The sequence below is a fragment of the Protopterus annectens genome, chromosome 15.part0, assembly GCF_019279795.1.
Source record: "Protopterus annectens isolate FY-2018-M chromosome 15.part0, PAN1.0, whole genome shotgun sequence".
Taxonomy (NCBI): domain Eukaryota; kingdom Metazoa; phylum Chordata; order Ceratodontiformes; family Protopteridae; genus Protopterus; species Protopterus annectens.
This window is the reverse complement of record NC_056749.1, coordinates 166,824,200-166,846,769: the sequence shown is the minus strand read 5'-3', so window position 1 is coordinate 166,846,769 and position 22,570 is coordinate 166,824,200. Positions and strand designations below refer to the sequence as shown.

Below are 22,570 nucleotides of genomic sequence, written 5' to 3'. Positions count from 1 at the left end.
TAAATGTACCCAACCTTGAAGTGGATGTCTGATTTCTACCACGATTTTTACCTTCATATAAACCTTTTAAGTTTGTGTCCCTTCTTTTCATAAAACTAGGCTCTGGAGGTATCACGTTACGCACGTCTTCCTCAAGTGTCAATACTGGCCAATATTTTAACACAGTTGATTCTAAATATTCAGCATCCTTAGTAAATGTATAAATGAACGTGCTATTTGGCTCAAATTTGCCTTACTGTACTGTTTTCTCTACTGTCTGCTGTCCAATGCCCAATAATGGGTAATATTTAAATTCCCTATTAGTAATTACTTCTAGAGCCAGTTTATTGATCAAACTTATTGGATAACCTCTCTCTGCAAAAAACCTTTTTAATGTATCAACCTCTTTAAGGAACAATTCATCTGTACTGGACATTCTAGATGCCCGAATGAATTGTCCTTTTATTTTTCCTTTTTTCTGATGGAAAGGATGGCCACTTTCAAAATGCAAATAAGAATTTGAGAAAGTGGCTTTCCTATAAATTTCAGATTGAAAAAAATTATTGGCATAGTCTGTGTGGAGTGTTACATCCAGGTAATTAAGCTTGTCGTTACTGACATTATGTGTAAAAGAAAGAAACTGTGTAGACATGTTAATATACGTCATAAATTCCTCGAATTTGTTTAAACTACCATCCCACAAAATACAAATGTCGTCCAAAAAGCGTTTATAATGGATAATATATTTAGCCCAATCAGTTGTAAAAATAAATCTGTTCTCCCAATAATGTAAAACAATATTTGCATACGCTGAGGCGCAAGGAGTACCCATTGCCACCCCATTTCTTTGTTTGAATATTTCTCCATTAAAATAGATAAAATTGTTCCGAAGAACAATCTCCATAAATTCCACTAGTAACATCACTGTATTAGCTCCCAAACCAGATTGTGTGGCCAATACCTCATTGAACCATTCTAAACCAGTATGTGGGATACTCGGAAATAACTCCACAATATCGATGGTTATCATTAAGCAAGTGGGTTTGTAGAGACCCCTTTCAATGCCTTTAAGAAATTCCCATGAGTCTCTACAAACATGCTCTAAGGAAGTTACAAACTTTTTACAGTTTGATCAATAAATTTTCCCAGTGGTTCTGTAATGCTACCAGCACCAGAAACTATTGGCCTAAACTTCAAAGGGTCCAACCCTTTGTGAACCTTAGGTATTCCAAATATAACTGGGGTCTTGGGCTTATCCACATATAAGTAGTTATATAACTTTTTGTTAATTGCACCTTGCATTAAATGATCAAATAACCTTTCTGTGGATTTTTATACAATTAAAGCCTTTGAACTATTATTTCATGCCAGTTTGACGTTTCTTCAGTCATTGAAGGTGTTCTCGTGATTTTAAGTTGTCAACGTTTAGGTGTTGACGTTTAGGCGTTAGACAACCTAAGCGGTTGACAATGTAATATAGACCCCAAAATAATACAGGAGAACACACATCCTGCGCATGAGCTGTTTAAGCATCTGGCATCAGGCAGGAGATATCACAGCACCCGCTGCAGGAATAAAAAATTCAGTAACAGCGATTAGACTTCTGAACTCTGGCACTAGCCCCAGGGGTCTGGACACACAATTTATTTGTGCAATACAAGTGCAATATCTGTTATATCCATAGTCAGTATTATTTAACTCACTCAAGTGCAATATTAGACAAATAACTTGGGCATTTCAATCTATAGTGTCTTGTATTACTTCAAATAGGATAGTTAATTTAAGTCAGGGGAGAAGGGTATTCTTTTCATATATGAGCATTGGTAAATATCCCTGCTCTTTCTTGCATATATTGGGAGTAGTATTCTATTTGTTAGTTATGTTTATTCCTGTACTTGTATATGTTGCTTCACTTTCCTTTGTAATCTCAAGAATTGAGCTGATGCACAAGATTTTGTCTAGGCTACACGTGTGTAGTTCTAAATGACAATAAAGTTTACTTTGACTTTGTTATTTATAGCATTCCTGTAAATGAACCCCTTTGCATCTAGAGCAGAATAAATTGCATTGCACTATTCATACCCTTCTGTGTGACTGGAGGGTAGTTTATATGTGCCTAACAAAAGCACATAATGGATTAAGTAAATCGGCTGAGTTTCCATGCTTTACTTGCAAGTCTCCCTTGTCAGTGTGATGATACAAGCTGTGTACCAAGACCATGTACTGTAGTCCTGTGTTTTAACTCCTTGGTGCATATTTATGTCTGACTCCAGAAGGTCTTATATAAAATGCATGAAACAAAACTCCCCCCAAAATGTCTCCTGGTTGTACAGAATTGAGGCGGAACATTATTTTGCTGTTCAGGGAAGATCACAATTTGTGTGTGCTGTCTAGTCACCTGGATATGCTTTGGAAGGTTATGTTGTTTATATGAATTAATGATATGCCTTCAAAGACTGCATCCAGTCATTTTTTTCAGTTTCTGGCTCACTTGCCTCGTGCATCTGCCATTTGAATTCCAGCTACGGCCATGTTTTGCATCAAAACTTTGAGCCTCCTGGTGTCAGTATAAAGCTTACTAACAGCATGGTATTTACTCTTTGGTTTGAACTTGACTGCCATTTTGTCTGTCATACACTTGCATGCATGGGATCTTTACCACTTAGGTGTAGAGGCCCTTTTTTGTATAATGCCATGGCGTTATGCAACCTATCATTCGCAAGAAAAAAAATGGCTGAAGCACAGTAGTTTGATTGCATTCCGAAATGCCGGTGTACTTCTGTTTGCTGGAAGACCATTTGGGACTGAGAAGGATTTCCATCTAGTAAAGCTTTCCTTCTAGGACTAAGGGGCACATATCTGAGAAGAGACCCTTCCAGTGGATGTCAGTGGACTGTTGTGTGGTCAAACTATACACTGAGGTTAGGGTTACCACCTTTTCAAATTCCCAAAGTGGGACATCTTTGGTACAAACGTCAGATTTTGCAGAGCAAAACATACCCATGGCTAGTACAAAGGACAGAACTTCACTTTTTTGCCTAAATAAAAGCTTATTCTTATAGCATTCTAGTTGCTTATTCTGTTTCTTATAACATTTAGGTGCTTCAGATACAGAATAACTGTTTTATTCAACTATTACATAAAATATAGGAAATATTTTTGTCCTAAAATCTCAGGACATTTGCCATTTTTTCAATACTTTTGCAGGACACAACTGCCTAAAGAGGGATTGTCCTTCACAAAGTGGGAAAGGTGGTAACCCTAACGAAGGTGGTCTGGAAGTAGTATGAACACTTCATGTCCTACCTCCTCTTCTTGTGGAGAATGGAGTTAAATTCCCATTTTGGTGTAAGTGCAGTATGGGGACTTGAGGCTTTCCTGTACTTCCAGGCAGTGCTGGCTGTGATCAACCCTGATGGTCTGTGAATGGCAAACCTTTGACCAGGAAAAAAATGAAATTAGAAACAAACCAAATGAGCAAATCTGGTCAAATCCCAGTACTGGACTTGAGCAAGAGTTTAATCAGTCTGTGACTAAACCTGCTGCGTAACTATTTGAGCATAAACGTGTCAGCTGAATTGAACTGATTTATGAAAAATAGTGACAGAATTTTTCCGATTGCTTCATTTTTTCCATTGGCTTTGTAAAATTCCCGACAACATTATCTTGATTCTGCATTTGTAGTGGCCAGTATAAGTTTAACTTAGCACTCACAAAAACTTTCTGCATATCAGACTAGCATGTACAACACAACAACTCAAGCATATTGAATAACTTTAAACACGAGAGACTAGACTAATTCTGAGCTTTTGTGGTCATGATCTAAGATAACCTCATTTGTCTGCTAAATGTTACTTTGTCCACTTAAGCTTTTGACATGAATGTTTTTATGTTTTGTTTAGAAGATAAACTGGTGTCTATATGTGGTCTTTCTGTAATTATATATATATATATATATATATATATATATATAGCCTAGAAGTGATGTTGGAGAACCAGTAAACAAAGGTCAGTGGTTACAGAAAGCTACTAAACATGCATGCCAAGCTACTGGTTTTGCTCCTACAGTAGTCCTCTGACAGCTTAAAAAATATAGTAGTAAAAGAAATACACCGTGTGTGATCTCTCTCACTCTAGCTACTAATGTAAAAAAAGCAGCGTTGTTTTTTCTCGTGGAGTAATTCCTGAGCAGTGTTCTCCCTCTGCTGGCAATGTTTTATACTGCAGTTCCTTGTTTTATGTTTTGAGTTTTTTTTCTCCCATTGCTAAACCTCATATTCGGCCTAGTATCGTAAATAAAGTTAAAATCGTTATACATTATTAAAACAGCAGTACTGTTAGCATGCAGTGTCTCACCTGTTCTTCACTGTTTTGTCCCCCTCATAGTCGAATCTTCATGCCAAGATTCAGACGAAACAATGGAGACTATAGAAGCAGCCGCTGCTCTTCTCAATATGGAGTCACCGAATAACATCCTAGATGAAAAGAGGATGTGTGAGTAGTTTATAAGTTGTTAGCAGTTTTCAAAACACAAATACAAAACTGAACTAATCTTTTTTTTTTTTTTTTTTAACAGTACAATCTTTTGCTAAACTGATCTTCTCTTGTAAAGTACATTTTTTATCAATCTCCTCCCTCACAGCTGCAATGTTATATGGTCTCTGAAGGATGTTCACCATATTATTCACTGCTGCACTAGATGTGTGTTACAAAAGGCCAGATGTCTGGCCCAACTTTCATAGCTTCATATCCTTCTCCATCTAGGCTGGGTTGGACATCTGCGTGTACATCCATGCCTTCTTTAGTTCTTTATTGCAACAGTATGTGACATGATTGAAGTGAGTTAATAAAGTGTCATCAGTCCATCAGTACAACCTGGTTTTCAGGAAATATGTAGCCCAGTTGAGATAAAATTATTTCCTTGCATTTTTAAAAGTTAAAGAGATTTAAAGTGTCAGAGAATGTACATATCAGAATATAGCAAAAGATGAATGACTAATAATTGGCTTTGTTTCTGGTGTCGTTCTAAGGGGGTGCAACATTTGTCAGCATGGAAAAAGATGGTCAGCAGATCACACTGCTTTGCCAGGGATGGTCTGCACCTATCCCCTCTTGGCTTTCGCATATTAGCTAAAACACTGTCTTCCCCCATAGTGCCTTTTTTAGGCAATGCCAAACAAAGTACTTCTGACGTAAATCAAAACCAAGAAAATCTAAAGGTATTACTGCTCAATGCTAGGAGCCTAAACAAAAAACACTACTCCCTGGAAGCTGTCTTTACTCTAGAGAATGCAGATGTCTGTACGGTCTCAAACACATGGTTTAAAGCCATGGGCAGCACACCAGCAGTACAGGGTTATAATGCCTTCCACACATTTAGACCAGCTACTTCACAGGCCGGGACTAAAGGTGGAAGGTATCTCTATTTACATCAAAAATAAATCTACTTCAAGGCTGGTCAAACAGGACAATGCACTTGAGCTGTTCCATGTTCAAATCACCATAGGTAAAATCCAGTACCAGTTCCTTGCAAGCTATAGGTCCCCCTCTATGACCCGGGAAACCCATACCATGTATTTAAACTTATTAGAAACACTAACCATCCAACCCAATACCATATTCATGGGTGACTTTAATTACCCCACTATTAACTGGGAGTCCTTGTACGACATGAAACGTACATGCACAGAAATTCCTGGATTTTGTAAACACAAACTCCTTGGACCAGATATTACACCAACCAGGGGTGCAACCATATGGGATCTGGTCCTCACTAATATGGGAGAGTGATGCACAGCCCCTACTGTAATGCCTTCCCTGGTAAGGTCAGACCACGAAATGGTCTCCTTTGAAGTAAAAATAAAACCTGGACCCCCAGGTAAGTTGGGGATATTTCGGAACTATTCTAAGGCTAACCTCCTGCTATTAAGTGAGAACCTACCAAAATTTCAAGCCCCTTTAAACCCTGAGAACACTTGTGCCTATGCAGAACTGTTCACACAAACAGTGTACAAGCATGTTAACAGCTGTGTAGAGGCAGCTGTACCCACCAGGAAGAAGTACAGAACTAACTCAAAAAAACAAGTCACCGTGGTGGAATCACAAAATCAGTCAGATATATAACAGGAGGAAGAAAATCATGGCAAAAATTAGGAGGTGCAGCACCCAGCAGGATAAAAGCACTCTAAACTAAGCAAACTACTCAGAGGACAAAAAGTCTAGCAAGGCCAAATTTGAGCTAAGTTTGGCCTCCCAGGCCAAGGACAACCACAAAGCATTCTTTAGCTATGTCCGCAACCCTCAAAGGCAATACTCAAGTGTATGCAGAGCTCATTGTAAATAGAGCCGCCTATACTGAGCCAGAAGATATAGCAAACCTCCTGGCTGATAAATTCAGCTCCAGCTATATTCCCCTCTCCCCCTCAACCTTCCATCAGGAAATATCATCAAATATAACTCCCCTACTATCACTAGGGAACAGGTCCTTAATGCTGTCTCTAAGACCAAGAACACTGCATCAGTGGGCCCAGACAATATCCCAGGATGCCTTCAAAATAGCATGAAACACCTATCATGGCCTCTGGAATTATTATTTAACTGTAGCCTCCAAACAGGCTTTGTGCCTCGTGAATGGAGAAAGGCAACAGTCATCCCTCTGCACAACAAAGGTGGGCCATATACAGACCCTGGAAACTACAGACCCATAAGTCTTCTTATATGTAAAGCCAGGGAAATAATTATCATGGAGATGATCAGTAGAGATATAGTAAAACCTCCAGACACTGGACCCAACCCAGTTTGGTTTCATAAAGGGCAGATTATGCCTACTCTACCTGGTGGACGTCTTTGAGAAGGTCACCAAAGCAATGGATGAGGGCAACATCGTTCACGCTGCCTACCTTGACCTGACCAATGCATTTGGCACAATACCCCACTCAGGCATTGTTGACAAACTCAAGAGGTTAGGTACAAACTCATATGTCACCCAGTGGATAGCCAGCTGGCTCACAAACAGAACCCAGGAAGTTAGAATTGGGGAGTCCACCTCTACAAAGAAGCCAGTCATAAGTGGAGTCCCTCAGGGATCAGTCCTTGAACCACTCTTTTTTGGCATTTACTTCTCAGAAGACAAGGCCAATGTCAATGGTCTTTGGCTGACTAAATTTGCAGATGATTGCAAATTAGGAGCTGTCATTGAATCTCACACTGACACAAATGTTCTCCAGGAGGGGCTGACACAGACAAACAACTGGTGTCAGAGTCATGGACTAAAATTAAATGCCAATAAATGCATTACAGTATCCTTTCGGAAGTCATCCATCCCTGGTAACTGTCATATTAGCAACACACCCCTTAGAGCTGACCCAGTAGTCAGGGACTTAAGGACACACACAGATAGTAATCTAGCCCTTGATCATCACATTCTGTGTTGCGCAACTTATAAACAAAGGTATGGCATCTGTATCCAAGGAAGTCATTGTTTCACTGTGTTCAGCATTCATCAGACCTATCATTGAGTACATTCCCCCCTTTTGTTATGTACCCATCCAGGCATATCCAACAACTGGAATGTCCACAGAGGTTCCTCACTAAAAGAATACTGGGCATAAGTAATATGTCCTATGCTGAGCACCTCAAGGCCCTATCCATGTATTCTGTCTCCTACAAGCTTTTGAGGGTGGAGATCTATGCCTGGCATACAGGGCATTGTCAGACCCCACTCTGATGGGCCTACTACATATCCACAAAACAAACAGTACCAGAATTACCCATTCTAAAGACTTAAACCTTGTCTGTAATATAAATAGGACCTGCTGAAGAGATAGGTATGTATCACAGAGATTACCCCATCTGTGGAACAGGCTCCCCATCCATGTGAAGCAGAGTTCCTCCCTAATACAGTTCAAATGCAACTTGGACAATTGGATGGGAAACTGGAAATTCATCCCTGGTTTGGCACCTATGTCTCTGATGCAAACATGTAACCTGTAAATGGTTCATCTCCCAGGCCTATGCTTACACTTATCAAGGATATCAGAACTCGTCAGAGATTTGGGATGCATGACTAGGCTTAAAAAGGCCCTTCTGGTCATTAGCCTAGTAAACACCTATGAACCTATACAGTCGATAATACATTGCATGTAGAACATGGACAAATACTCTACAAACACTTCTGTAATCAGTGTGTTTTGCGTGGGCTACTTTTGTCCCCATTGTGTTAGCTTCAACCAGAAGATGATGACATGGAGAGCGAAATATCTAGGACTGCATGAACCTGAAAAGGTTGCATGCCTCATCCAGGATAGCTGTGACATCAGACAAGTCATCTGTGAATGCTCCACTCAGTAAATATGAGACGTGCCCACAAGAGATGGAATCTTAGGAGGCTGATGATGTACCTTTGGAGTCTGAAAGACAGTGCTAGGCTTGAAGGTATCTGATCCAGTAAGCTGCTTTTGGAGCATCCGATAAAGCCTTTGATGACTCCGTTAAGGAGGCAACCTTGATGAAAGGACTTACTCCCAAACCAAAACCCTTCAACCATTGGTTGGTCCAGATGCCTCTATGTGGCACTGTGGTCTTTTGATAACCAAGTGCAAGGGTAGAATTCTCTTGGTTCTTGTTCTCAAGGTCATCAGTGGATCTTAGAGTTTGTCAGTGTCCTCCCATGACCAGACCCCCAAAATGGCCACAGCTGCAGAAGCAGCGCCAAGACATCCAAGGTTAGAATGCCTGCCATTTTGCCTCAACGTGAATGGGTGGGACCATTCCCATCCCCCTCCAAGGTCTTGTTTCAGGACCTGATGAAACTGGCTTAGGACTTTGTGTTATTCCTTAAGAACCTGCAGTCATTCTAAGATAAATGAGTAGTGTCAGGGGTCCCTCTCAAAAAAAGAAAAAGGGAACCCTCACACTCAGAGGCATATGATTCCTTTGACTCAGAAGCCGATGAACTGGCCTATACAGATAAGATGTCATTGCCTCATAGTTAAATAGACTCTGAGGACACCTTATCCTCTGATTCCCCACCACAGGATTTCCAATTTATTCATAACATCAGTAGCATGAAGAATCACTTAAAATAGGAATCTAAGGACTTCTCCAGTGTCAAGAAAAGGATACAGGGAACTTCTGAGTTGGAGAGACAAAACACTTAGCTACTTCAGCAGTGACTGACACCTTGGCCATTGCATTTAGTACAGCATGTGGAACCAGACTCCTGTTAATAGGAAACCAGACTGCTTTTACAGTGTTGTGGATTTCTACATGTACCAACTATGGTGTTTGCTCATTCCAGAAAGAGGGGTCTACTAATGTTCTAAGTAGAAGACCCACCTGCCAGTGATAGGGAAAGTAAGAAAATTGACTACTGTGGGAGGAAAGTTTGTACTTCTGCCACCCTGGCCTTCAGGGCTGTTAAGTACCAAACTCATACATAATCCCCACAGGGGGATACTACTGCCCCAGCTGAAGGATAAGGAAACAGAAGACAAGACCCCGAGAGACAAAGTGACTCGTGCAACCCCCACCAAGCACTCTACAAAGCGTGGCTATGTTGCTAAGGGTACATAATACAGGAAGGCTGCAGTAGCATCAGACATTAGAAGACACGCCTGCTTGGGGACGCAGCACCTATCAGATTATGTGAAAGCACATTCTAGAAAAGGAGCTGCTTTTTACTTCTCCCTGTGGAACAGGAGTTTAACAAGCTGGAAAAAAAAGTGGAAAACTATGCAGTCCATTCCTCTCAACCTCTTAGCTTAAGAAGTCTGCACAAAGCATAAAATAATGGGAGGAATAAAAGGTGCAAAATAGAGACAGTTTTTAAATATTGCTGTCACATGCTTAGAAAGTTGATAGAATAACAGGATTCATGTTAGCATGCATTTTCTGAAGAATATGAAGTCAGAAATTCAAATGTATATCATTATTTAGTGACGTCATTCCGCAGTGATTTACCAGAATTTATTTACATTTGTTTACCGGGTAGTGTCCGACTGGGCCAGTAGCCCATTTTCAGTGGCGACCCAGAGAGAAAAGCTCCAGCTAAGCAGGACATACAGTAATAATGACATACAAAGCAATCATTTTCTATGATGCTTTGTGGCTCATGTTTCCAGTGTTTTTCGGCCACTTCAATACCATAATGTTTGCACAATCCCCTGTGCAACAGTCTAACCACATTATTATGCCTTTCAGTATACAGTCCTTCTGCCATTAGTATGTTGCAACCTGTTTCCAGTTCTGTTTTACAAAACCTACATTTGTCCGTTTCTCCCACACATTCAATGGACTTTGTAAACCAACATGTACATAGCCCACTATAGTGGGCTTGCCAGTATTAACCTTTCATCTCTTGGTTTGAATTAGTCTCTCCTTAACCATTCTTGCATTTGTTCCTGATCAACATAAGGGTCTTCCAGAGGTTTTCTATACTTGCAACTATATTTATGCTTTTTCCACATTTCTTGCCTTCTCGTCTGGTCCTTCACCTTATATTCTTTCGTTTTTTTGGCACATTCAGCTGCTGCCTGATTTTTATCCACTTCTGGTTTGATTTCCATTCTTGCTTGATGCAATATACTTCTGCTAAATTAAGCAGAGAAGTCATCTTAGATTTATTCTCCTCATGTTTCAAAACTTTCACTACGTTTGGGTCTTGTGAGGTCAGCAGATATGTGTGGAGTCCCATGATTGCAGATCTTTAAATATAATCAATTTCAAGGAGGCCCATCTCTCCTTTAGAATGGGGAATGTATAATCTTGGTATGCACTGATTTTTATAAATCATTTGGTGAGCATGAAGCATCCTTCTTCTTTTCCTATCTAATCTATCAAATACCTTTTGGGCCAGCCAATCACTTCAAAACTGTAAGAAACATGATGCAGTCAAAGTCTCCCAACATATTTAATACCTGGGATCGTGCATGTCCTCACAGACAACACGTCACTGTGTGGCACATCAGTCAACAGTGGGGAACACGACATTCAGGGCTTTGTACATCCCTTCATGGGAAAACATTCTGGCAGACCACTTGAGCAGATGGATTTCTCAAATTGGTTCACAGGTTGAATTTGCCAGAAATAGATATTTTAGCTTCTACATTAAACAGCAACTACAGAATGTTTTTGCAACAAGGCAAAAACTACAGTGGTCAGGGCAACGGATGCATTCTCCCTAAGTTGAGCAGGTGCATTTTTTCTACACCTTATTTTCCCACAGGGTAATGAAAGAAGACCAAGGAGGACAAGACAAAAATGTTACCCATAGTTCTCTTTGTTCTGCGGTAATACTGGATACTACAGAGTACAGTGGTGAGAGCCCATACTGCTGCCTCAACATGTGAGCTTCCTGACCCAAAGCAAGGGGTCACTTATACAACCCATCCTGTAGACCCTTAGGCTGGCAGCTTGGATGATCTAGGTATCACTCCGTTTAGGCATCTGTTTTCCAGAGATGAGCTCAATACCTTAAGGAAGGATGTCAGAGTCTTGTACAGCAAAATGGAGTACATACTTCCCTTTGGTCTTAGAGGGGGGGTTGTGGACTTTACTCACAATTAGTTGTCCATAATCATCAAATACCTTTTACAGACCTTTATAGATGCATACCCCCCTGCAGCTGCCCCCCCCACACTCCTTTCTTTGTTCATCAGGCCTAGTGGACCTGCCTTAGCCTCCCCCAGGCTCAAACTGGCCCTAGTTCAGGGCTGGTGAGGAAATCAGTGATGTTGGCACCCTATGTCCTGGCCTTCTGGTCCCTTGCAGCAACTTTAACAGTTCAACAATCCCTGCTCTTCCCACACGTGCAGTCTCAACTGAGTAGCTCATCACTCATGCAGAATGGAGCTAGCCATACCCGAATGCTACATATTGGAGTGAGCCTTTAGGCTGCCTTCCTCCCCCAGGATGAGTGTGCAGACATTGGCTACTCATGCCAGTCCTTCCCCTATGGCCCTCCCAGCTCCCATGCAGCTAATCAAGTGTAGGTCATCTGGGTTGCAGTAAGGGCTTTATTCTTCTGTGCCATGAGGGCAGTCAGGTAAGGAACATCTTATACTTCAGTGATAGTATGTTTGTGTCTGTGATTTCAAGCAACCTGTCTTGGGAGACCTATCTTTATTATCATTAAAGCAATTTCCTTAAGGGGGGGGGGTCCTGCATTTGAGGCCACCTAAGAGGGAATTTTCTCCACTGTGGACCCTCATCTGTGTCTGCAGAAAGTTAACATTGCCAGCGTTATGGTCAGTAGCTGCTGCTGTACCCTTCCCCAAGAATGTGACTAGGACAAACATCTTTAGTGGTCTTTACTTATGCCAGAAAGGGTTTGAGAACTGTTGGCCTCATATCCAAAGCACGCTTTCTCATCATTCACAAGGTTAGGGGTAACACTTCACACTAACCACAGATTCATACCCAAATTAGTGAGAGAATTATATCTGATCATGGAATTCACCTCCCTGTGTTGTACCGCAGAAGGACTAATGGAGTAAGGAAGTTAGACAAGTTTAGTTTCCTTTGAAAATGGTTGGGAGTGGAGGCTTGTCTTCATACAGGCCATCTCCAAATGGCTAGGTCATTGCACCTGCTTCTGTTACTCATTACTTGGAAAAGACTTTGTTAAGGCATGTCAGTGTCATCCTGCTAGAGCCATGGACTTGGGGGGGGGGGGGCGGCTGTAGCAAGTCCATTTTGGAAGGAGCTACTTCGTCATATGTCCATATCTTCTTCAAGTATTATGAACATTACTCCTAGAGCCAGGGCACTATTTGTTGCAGCCATCTTAAGGGATTGCTATAGCCAGCATTTTTTAGAGCTAGCCAACCATTGCTCTTTAGCCTCTGGGAATCTTCCCAACTGTTATCAGTATATTACATCACTGACCATTATGATAAGTATGGTACAGCTGTTAGGAACTCATCATGACTATAGGGGTTCAAGTGTGTCCACTGTTGTAGTAGTATTTCCCTACTTCCATTTTTCCTCCTTTCCAGTGTTCATCCTGTAGTTGGGTGGGTAACCCAGTTACCTACCCCTTTACTGTCCGTCTCTCTTACTCTTACAAGGCACTACTCTTGTCAGACTGACCCTGATCATGGAGAAGTAGCTTTGGGTGTTGTGCTGATTGGGATGGCATACTTCAAGGCATATTCTATCTGACAGGGTCATGCTTTGATCTCAGCTCATATCATTGGTGACTGACAGGGCAAGAAAAAACAAAATGTGGCCTGAACAAATTTCCCTCTGGCAATAGAGACCTGCTTTTCATCCATCTGTAAGGGTGTCTTCCTGGCTTTCATGGCAAGGGATGAAAAGTTCTGGAACTCAGGATGGACTGAGATGGACAGTTACAGTAAGTTCCTAATACAACTGTACTTTTAGCAATGGTTGAAGATGTTAAGAGGACGTCAGCTACTGGCATAGAAGTAATTAAGTTACTCAGTAATTCTGAATGGGACGCCAGAATAGCTGTGCCCCATTCTTTTGTTTAACTGCTACACCAATCCAGTTGTACAAGAACTAGTCCATAATATGCAGCTGAGTCTTTTAAATGAGGCAGACCACCACTGCTTCTTCAGAAGAGTTCCTTGAGCACAACCACCTCCTTTTTTTCTTTTCTTTTTTCCATTAAGGTACAGCATGCAGTGGGGGTAGGGTAGCCAGACATTTTTGTTTTCTACTCACATGGGCTGTTAGGTGTGTACTATACTAATGGCCCTGGAGCCTTTACAAGCCTAGCCCATAGAAGTACCCTGGCATCATGCCACCCGACGTTAGTTCCCAGTGCTTCTATAAAGTAGATCCCCGGGGTGATGTTTCCCATCCACTCATCAAGATTTCTCTTGAAGGGGGCCAGTGAGGTGCTCTGCTTGACATGTATGGGAAGTCTGTTCCAGAGCATGGGCAGTCTCTGGGTTATGAACCTGCCCCTCCAGCATGTTCTGTTGATTGTGGTAATGAGGCTGAGGTCTCTGGAGCATGTGGTGTGGAGGGATGGCGATTTCTTTAGATGTAGCATTTCTAACAGAGCTGGGTCAGACATGGCTTTGTAAGTCAAGCAGAGAATGCCGCTTAGTAGACAATATGAGACAGAGAATAACTGGAGTTTTTTTGAGTCTGTCCGTATAGGACATGTGTTTAAGGCCTAGGATCCTCTTCATGAGGTACTTTTGTGACATTTCCAGCTGTTGCATGTGTCTAGTGAGGTACATGCCAAATGGAGCATTATACTCAATGATTGGCCTGATAAGGGAAGAGTAGAGAGAGATGATGACCTCTTTCTTCCTGGATTCAAAACCCTTGGTAATGAGATGTGCCACATAGAAGGACTTCCTGACCACAGTGGCAATGTGGTGGTCAAAGGAGAGGTTGCTGTCAACCTGTGTCCTCAGATCTCTTATAACACCTTCAGTATTCAGTGGGCTCCCATCAATGTGGTAATTAGTGGGAACTGAGTTTTTCCCAAAGGGGATGTTGATGCATTTTTTGGCATTAAGCTTAAGGCCATGGTTTCAACACCAGTCACTGGTCTCAGTGAGGCCTTTCTGTAGGATGTATGCATCATTTGGGGAGTTAATAATGGCTCCCAGCTTGCAGTTGTCTGTGAACTTGGTCAGCCAGAGTCCCTCCGTGTTGACCTGGACTTCTGAGAAGTAGATGCCAGACAGGAGAGGACCCAGGACCAATCCCTGTGGGACTCCACTCGTGACTGGTCAGTAGTCTGACTTGGAGTCTGTTACATTCACACTATGGGTTCTATCTGTGAGCCAATTTGTAACCCATCTAGTGATATAGGGGTTGATGCCTAGCTTGGTGAGTTTATCAATAATTCCTGAGTGAGGAATGGTATCAAAGGCCTTGGCCAGATCAAGGTAGGCTGTATGAACTGCCTTGCCCTCCCTTTCCCTCATCCACAGCTCTGGTGACTGACTCAAAGAAGTCAACCAGGTTGAGCAGGCATGATCTGCCTTTCACAAAACCAGTTTGGAGATTCCCTATATCCTTGTTAATTAGGTCCATGATGATGCGCTCCACAGCCTTACATATCAGACTCATCAGGCTAATGGGACGATAATTCCCAGGGTCTGTAGTCTCTCCCCCTTTATGGAGAGGGATGACTGTATAGCAGTGTGCCATTCGGTAGGGGCAAGGCCTGAGATGAGGCTGTGATTGAACAGAGCACACAGATGTGGTGCCAGTTCACTTTGTAGTTCATGTAGAACACATCCAGGGATATTGTCGGGTCCCACGGATGCTGTATTCTTGGCTTTGGACAATGTAGCTTTAACCTGTGCTGCAGTAATGCTTGGTGCCTGGCAGTCCTCTAGTATTGTGATTGGTCCTTTAGGGGGGTGAGATGGGTAAAGTTGGCACTGAATCTGTCAGCCAGTAAGCTGGCAATATCTGTTGGCTCAGTATAGGAGGTACCATTGTGCAGTAGCTCAGAGCAAACCTGGGTATTGCCATGGAGATTCCTGATATAACTATAGAAGGCTTTGTGGTTGTTCTTAGTGTCTGCTGCAATTCTGCCTTCATAGCTGGCTTTAGAGGTTTTGATGAGGGATCTCAACTTTTTATTGAGGCTAATAAGGGAGTTTTTCCAGTCTTGGGACTTCACCTTTTTCTGCAACAGTTTCTTCCTTCTCTTGTAGAGTTTATTAATGGCAGGGGGACCACCAGATTGACTTCCTTTTTTGGAGGAGAACGTCTTTGTTCTGTTGGGTATGGCTAGTTCCATGGATTTATGTATGTGTTTGTACAGTGCACTGGTGTATGATTCGGCCATCATACATATTTTTTCCATTGTCATGGGTGCTGTGAAGTTAGTCACTTCTGTTTTTAGGAGCCCAAAGTCAGCTTTGGAGAAGTTTTTCATGGTGGTTGCCTTTGCAGGGGGTGTGGGTGAGATGTGCATTTCCATGTTGATTAGTTTGTGGTTGGATCTAACCAGGGAGGAATTGACTATTGGTGTAGAGCAATTGTTGCCCATGTTAGTAATAACCAGGTTAAGGATGTTGCTTCCTCTAGTGGGGGTAAGCATGAACTGGTCCAGGGCATTGGAATTGATGAATTCCAGGAAGCGTTGGGCCAGTGTATTGGTGCATGAGTAGTTTTCCCAGTTGATGGAGGGGTAGTTGTAGTCACCTAGTATGAGAGTGTTGGTTTGGACCCTAATAGTTTCCAGGGTGCTTAGGAACATGGAGTGAGAGTCTTGGGACATGGTTGGGGACCAATAGCAGGCTATGACCTGAATCACCATCTTACCCAATGTTAGTTGCACCTGAAGTATCTCAGATGCGTTATGCTAGGCTACTAGTCTGGAGGTGTGCATATCCTTTATGAATATGGAGACACCACCACCTTTGGAGTTTCGGTCCATGTTTAGCCAGGTAGTGCAGGGGTGCTGTCTGCTGCTTTAAACCAGGTCTCCATTACAACACAAATGTTGATGTTCTCCATATTGAGGAGTACTTCGAGCAAGTGCATCTTGAGATTTAGACTTCTAGCTTTGAGCAGCATGACCCTCAGATTGAACTTATTTATAGCTGTTATGGTGGTAATTTGGTCTTTGGAACATCGCCTAAAAAAGGCACTATAGGGGTGGCAAGAGCCTTAGCCAGTATCCGGAAACCCAGGGGTGACAGATGCAGGCCATCTGTGGCAAAGCATCGAGGTCCTTCAGTCATGTAATCCCAAGCAGACAGATACTGGATCCCCTTAGAATGACACCAGAAACTTAGCCAATTGTTGAAGTCAATCATTTTCTGCTTGCACTGCAGTATCATTCTGGGTGACGGTCGGATGCTGCTCAGGGCTAGGTTCATACCTGCCTGGGCCACATAATCAGAGAGCTCCTCCATGTCTCTTTTCATGTAGTCTAGGGAGGTGCATCTCAGGTCATTCACACCCACATGGACAATGACAGAGTCATACTTGTGCTTGTTGTGGAGTGACCTGAGTGCATGTGTTATGTGTCGGAAAATTGTGCAGGTTATTTTCACCAGTTGATATGCACCCCCCCCCCTCCACATTTTGGATAAATCTACATTTTTTATAAGCTTATTTTTTCTTTTCTTTTCCAAAACTATAGTGAATGGACTAATCTCATGCAATGTATCTTCAATTAATACTCATGACTGCAGTGATGCTCTTACTGTAGCATAGACAGAAGAAGCCCTGACCATGACTCGGGTGACCAGAGTTCATTTAGTTGCTCAGGCAGTGGCAGAGTGGGTGGGGAGAAGATGTGAGTGAGCATTCACTGATGGCTTACCTATATTGTGGGGGCAGGAAACTAAGGGACTCTGGCTTGCCATTTAGCGACATCTGGAGAGAGCACTACAAGTTACAGTCAAGGAGCTTGATCCAACTGAACACGTTTTCCCTTTTCAAGCACACTGCATGTATTTTTTCCAACAACTTTCATTCATTTTTTATAAATTTTCCTTCCTTCTTTACTTTTTTTTAATGATTACACAAAGTTCTTTATCACCTTCACAATTTTCATTACTTCAGATTTCCATTTTCTAGTAGTGCAGGACCGGCCTTTGGTCATCTGGTGCACTAGGCAAAAGGTCTCCACAGTGTTCCCATAACACCATCCTGTGCCCCCGTCCTGGTCTACCTACACCATCCTGATTACTGGAAAAGTGTCCCTGCTAGAGCAGCGCCCTAGGCAGCCTCCTAGTTGGCCTATACCTAAGGCCGGCTATGTAGTAGCAGCCAGTAATGTTAAACTTGATCTCTACTGTCTCTAGGCAATTCAGATCAAGAATCATTGCTTTATTTACAACAATTTTGTTCTTCCAATGTTTCTATCAAAGTATTCTGTAGAGAATTTTTAAAATCTGTCCACTCGTAACATGCATGAAAAACAACATGCACCCCAGCTACTTCTCTCATACCTCTCACACCTCCAGAATTTGCTATCCACCCAAAGAAAAATGTACTAAAGTTTACTTGGGGTATAAAAATACCTATGCAGACTTTTTCCTTGCAAGAATTTCAATCCCTTGGACCACATCACACACTTGGGAGCTCCACATATGTCCTACCACTGTTCCACTGTAAACTGTCATTCCATTTTCTTTTTCCAGTTCTTTCTAACCTCCTCTTTTGATTGATTCTTATAATTATCATGCAGCATTGTATAAACCCTTCTCATTATACCTTTTTTTTTTTTTAACAGCAACTTCTGTGCTAAATTCAACTCAGAACTCCACCAGAGCTGGTCTTTTCCCAAGTACTCCTTTCTCCCCACCCTCTTGTCATCAATCTCTGATGGAGAAGGCAATCTCCAACCTGATTCCAGACTACACCTGCCTTATTCCACTGGTATCACCTTTCCCTCCTGAGATAGTTTCTTCCAATACCTGTGTTTTTTGCAAGTTTCCTCCATTAAATTCTAGCTCCCCCTTGCTTATTTCTGTCTCTCTATTTGGAGTCATCTGTGTTAGTAAAATATCCGTTGTCCATTCCCACTCCACTTTCTCCCACTCTATAAATATTGTGCTGAGAGTTGATTAATGGTCCTCTGCTCAGGATTATAATGCTCTCCAAGTTTTCCTAATGTTTTGAGGGTGTGGTGCATGGCAGATTGTGGGTGACATGGTGCTCTCACCGTCCAGTTTACTTGTTTCTATGACCATGTCAACAACAGTGGTGGGAAAAGCCTAAAAATTAAACCTTTTTGTAATTGGTAATAAAAAAAACAAATCAAGCTGCTGTTTTGTGGACTTACCTTTATGATCCTATACATTCATATTTGTAACTTTACTTTTCCTCAAGTTTATATTATGAATACATTCCACATATATCAGAGATTCAAAGCAAGGCAGGATTCATTGTGAGTGATGAGAGCTGTGTAGGGGAGTGGGAGGTGAGCTAAGCATGTTACTTGTACTGTGGTGACACAAGTACCCACTCACATCAGTGCCAAACTATTCATCATTTTGAGAAACTGTAGAACAAAACTTACCTAAACAGAGTTCATTATATCTTAAGCATGAGCTATTTAAAATGTTTTCAACATACTACAAAATATCTCAGCTTGGATTATATTCTGTTCTATACTTCACCTTTTAGCATTTGAAAATCCTTTACTAGGGCCAAGCATACCTCTCAACTGTCCAGATTTTTGCCTAATATTTTTGGTCTCCTCCACATAAAATTTGTGTTTTTTTCTGGCAAATTACTGATGGTTGAAGTCATTAAGTAACAACAGACATTTAAGTTTTAGTCTTCATATCCTTAAGAAAATGTGTGCTAATGGAAAACCCATTCTTCTAGCAACCTTCTAAATTTATAAGAGCAAAAAGAAGAAACTGTTGCCCAAAGGTAAAAAGGCACAAATTCCCAATTGGAAAAACTCCCTCCTTAGCCTCAGCAAGCAAATTAGATCACTAGTGAAAAATCTCCAAAGCCAATTATGAATCGAAACTAGCCTTCAAAACAAAGGCCAACCACAAAGCCTTTTTCAGTTATGTCAGAAAGCTCCACAGCAAAGCCCAGGTCTGTTCCGAATTAGTTCTTAACGGTATCACTTACACTGATCCTGTTGACTTTGCAAACCTGCTAGCAGATGGGCTTAGTGCAAACGTCACCCCCCTTGTCCCCCCCAAAGGCTAATTCAACATCCCGGATACATGCCCTGCATCTCACATTTCCATAGATCAAGTGCTAAAGACCCTATCCAAGGTAAAGAACACAGTTTCCGTGGGATCTGTTAGTATCCCAGGCTGTATTCTGCAACATCTGCAGCAAGAACTAGCCTCGCCATTGAGCACCCTATTCAACCATAGCCTAAGTACAGGATTCATTCCAGCAGAGTGGAGAACTGCCATTGTCATCTCTAGTGGTGCCACTACTGATCCTGGAAACATTCGGCCCCATTAGCTTGAGAAGTCTGATCTGTAAGGCTATGGAGCATGTTATTATGGTCCTCATAAACAAGGACATAGGCAATCTCCAAGTACTTGGCCCCATCCAGTTTGGATTCGTCAAGGGCATATCTTGCCTGTTGAACCTGGTTGACTTTTCTGAGACTGCCACCAATGCACTGGATGAGGGAAAGTCAGTACATACAGCTTACTTTGACTTGGCCAAAGCCTTTGACACAATCTCCCACTGGGCATCATCAAAAAGCTAAAACAACTAGGTGTAAATCCCTGTCTCATCAGGTGGGCGGCTAACTGGCTCACCGATAGGACCCACAAGGTCAAAATAGGTGCCACCACCTCTGACAGCAGACCCATCACTAGTGGTGTTCTCCAGGGATCTGTCCTGGGACCCATATTGTTTGGTATCTACTTCTCAGAGGTCCAGGCAAAGGCAAAAGGCCTGTGGATGACCAAGTTTGCGAACAACTGTAAGTTGGGTGCTGTCAATGACTCCCCAAATGATGTTAACATACTACAAGAGGGTCTTACAGCAACAATGACTGATGCTAAAGTCATGGCCTTAAGGTAAATGCAAAAAAATATATTATCATATCATTTGGCAAAAACATGGACCCTACTGATTACCACATCAGCAGCAACCCCCCTAAGCACACAACCTGTGGTGAGAGACCTTGGTACACAGGTTGACAACAATCTCACATTTGACCATCGTGTGGCGGCAGTGGGCAGAAAAGCCTTTTACTTGGTTCATTTCATAAGTAAAGGGATTGCATCCAGAAAAAAGGAGGTTATTACATCTCTGTACTACTCCCCATTAGGCCAGTAATCGAGTACAGCGCCCCATTTGGTATGCACCTCTCAAAACACATGAACCAACTGGAAAGGCCACAGAAATACCTCAAAGAGAATCCATGGCCTCCACACCTGTCCTTTGTGGACAGGCTCAATTCACTATCACTGTACTCGGTATCATACTAATTGCTCAGAGATGATCTGTGTCTTGCCTACAGGGCAATCTCAGAACCTGTTCTACTAGAAATGCTCCATATCCGTAAGTCTAACTCCTCTCTCATTACCCTATCAAAAGGCTTAAATTTAATATGTGACATTAACAAAAGCTGCTGGAGAGACAGGTTTGTCTCCTGAAGGTTGCCCTTTCTCTGGAATAGACTCCCCATACATGTCAAATAAAGTACGTCGCTGACCCTCTTAAAGTGCAACCTTGATGAGTGGACAGAAAACCACATATTTGTTCCAGGGGTTCCACCTTTGTCCCTCATTGACAGGGGCAACAGGTGCTGATTGAGGTTTCTTTTTTGGGGATAAACTCTTGGCTAGGCTTGTGAGTGCTCCAGGGCTATTAGCCTAGTAATCTCTTATGCTCCTATGCTCCTATGATCCTAATAATTAAAACCCGTTCCTTTGTTTGTGCATTCATCTCTCCATTATTTTTAGAGTTGCCCAGATTTCATATGCTAATAAGTTGAGAGGTATGGGTGGCACAGTGGACCAGATGTTAGTGTTGTCCCCTCACAGCAAGAGATACTCTGGTTCAATTCTCTGCTAGGGTGCCTACTGTGCGGAGTCTGCATGTCCTTTCTGTGTTTGTGCGGGTTTCCACTGGGTTCTCCAGTTTCCTCTCACATTCCCAAGACATGTTGCAGGTGGGCTGGACATTCTAAATTGGACCTGTGTGTGAGTGTGTGTAAAACTCTTCTGCCACTCGTTCTGTGGACTGATACTGTGGCAACCCCTAACATGAGCAGCCAAAAGCACTAGACTAGGTTGAGAGGCATGAGGCCAAGGGACCTAGCCTGCCTTCTTCATGTTGTAACAGGCAAGATGAATTATGCTCAGAAGAGAGGATGTCTTATAGTCATGAGCATAAAATGAATCTAGAAACCTGTGTGTTTTGTTCTGTCAATAATTACTCAACTTGTTAGTGCTGGGTGGAAAAAGTTGTATTTTGGAACATTTATATGGTAAAGCACAATGATTTCTGGCAGAATTGCAGCTGGCTCAACCCAAGCCCTGTGCCAGTACCATGAAGCAGTGCCCTGCACCCTTAGCTCATTAACTGAAAAAAAAAATTACGATTCTCCTACTCACACCAACCTGGTAGCCAGATGCATGGCTCCCCCCATTCAGGTCCCATTTTTGTATGCTTCCACCAACCCTCCTTGAACATATTTTATTAAAAAAATAATTTATTCTTTTAAACTGTAGCAAACTGCTTGCTACAAGTGTAGCAAACAGTTGCAACAGTTTATACCCTACCTGTATGGAGCACTAAAGAGCTCAGGTTTTATTTAAAAAAAAAAAAACTGTAGCAAACTGCTTGTAACATTGCAGCAAGCAGATGTACAGTGTAGCCATGCATGAAGCATTACCATACTCAGGTTTGACACTCTTGTTCTGCTGTACTGAACTATGGCTTAGATAATTAGCCATTTTCAATCAGTGTTGTAACAAGAAATACAAAAATTAATTTAAGATGTAGGACTGCCACACCCATACATAGTTAAACTAAGTGCCATTTTTTTTAAAATGCCATCATACTGAATGGACTATGTACTGCATTTAACCATTAACATTTTTGTAATAAAATCAGTATACAAATTATGTCTATTATGTACCAAATAGTTCCATTTGATATTATACTGTGCCTGAAAAGGGTCTTGTAGCAGTCC

At 42.0% G+C, this 22,570-nt stretch overlaps 1 protein-coding gene across 3 annotated transcripts in view; it reads left to right on the top strand.

The window, feature by feature from the left end:
* Positions 1-22,570, top strand: part of LOC122790080 (ETS-related transcription factor Elf-1-like) — an 875,567-nt gene that overhangs the window by 766,588 nt on the left and 86,409 nt on the right. For all 3 annotated transcript variants that reach the window (XM_044057642.1, XM_044057643.1, XM_044057641.1), the window contains exon 4: positions 4,366-4,473. In XM_044057642.1, coding sequence (XP_043913577.1) covers positions 4,366-4,473 — 108 coding nt within the window. The remainder of the gene's footprint in view (positions 1-4,365; positions 4,474-22,570) is intronic.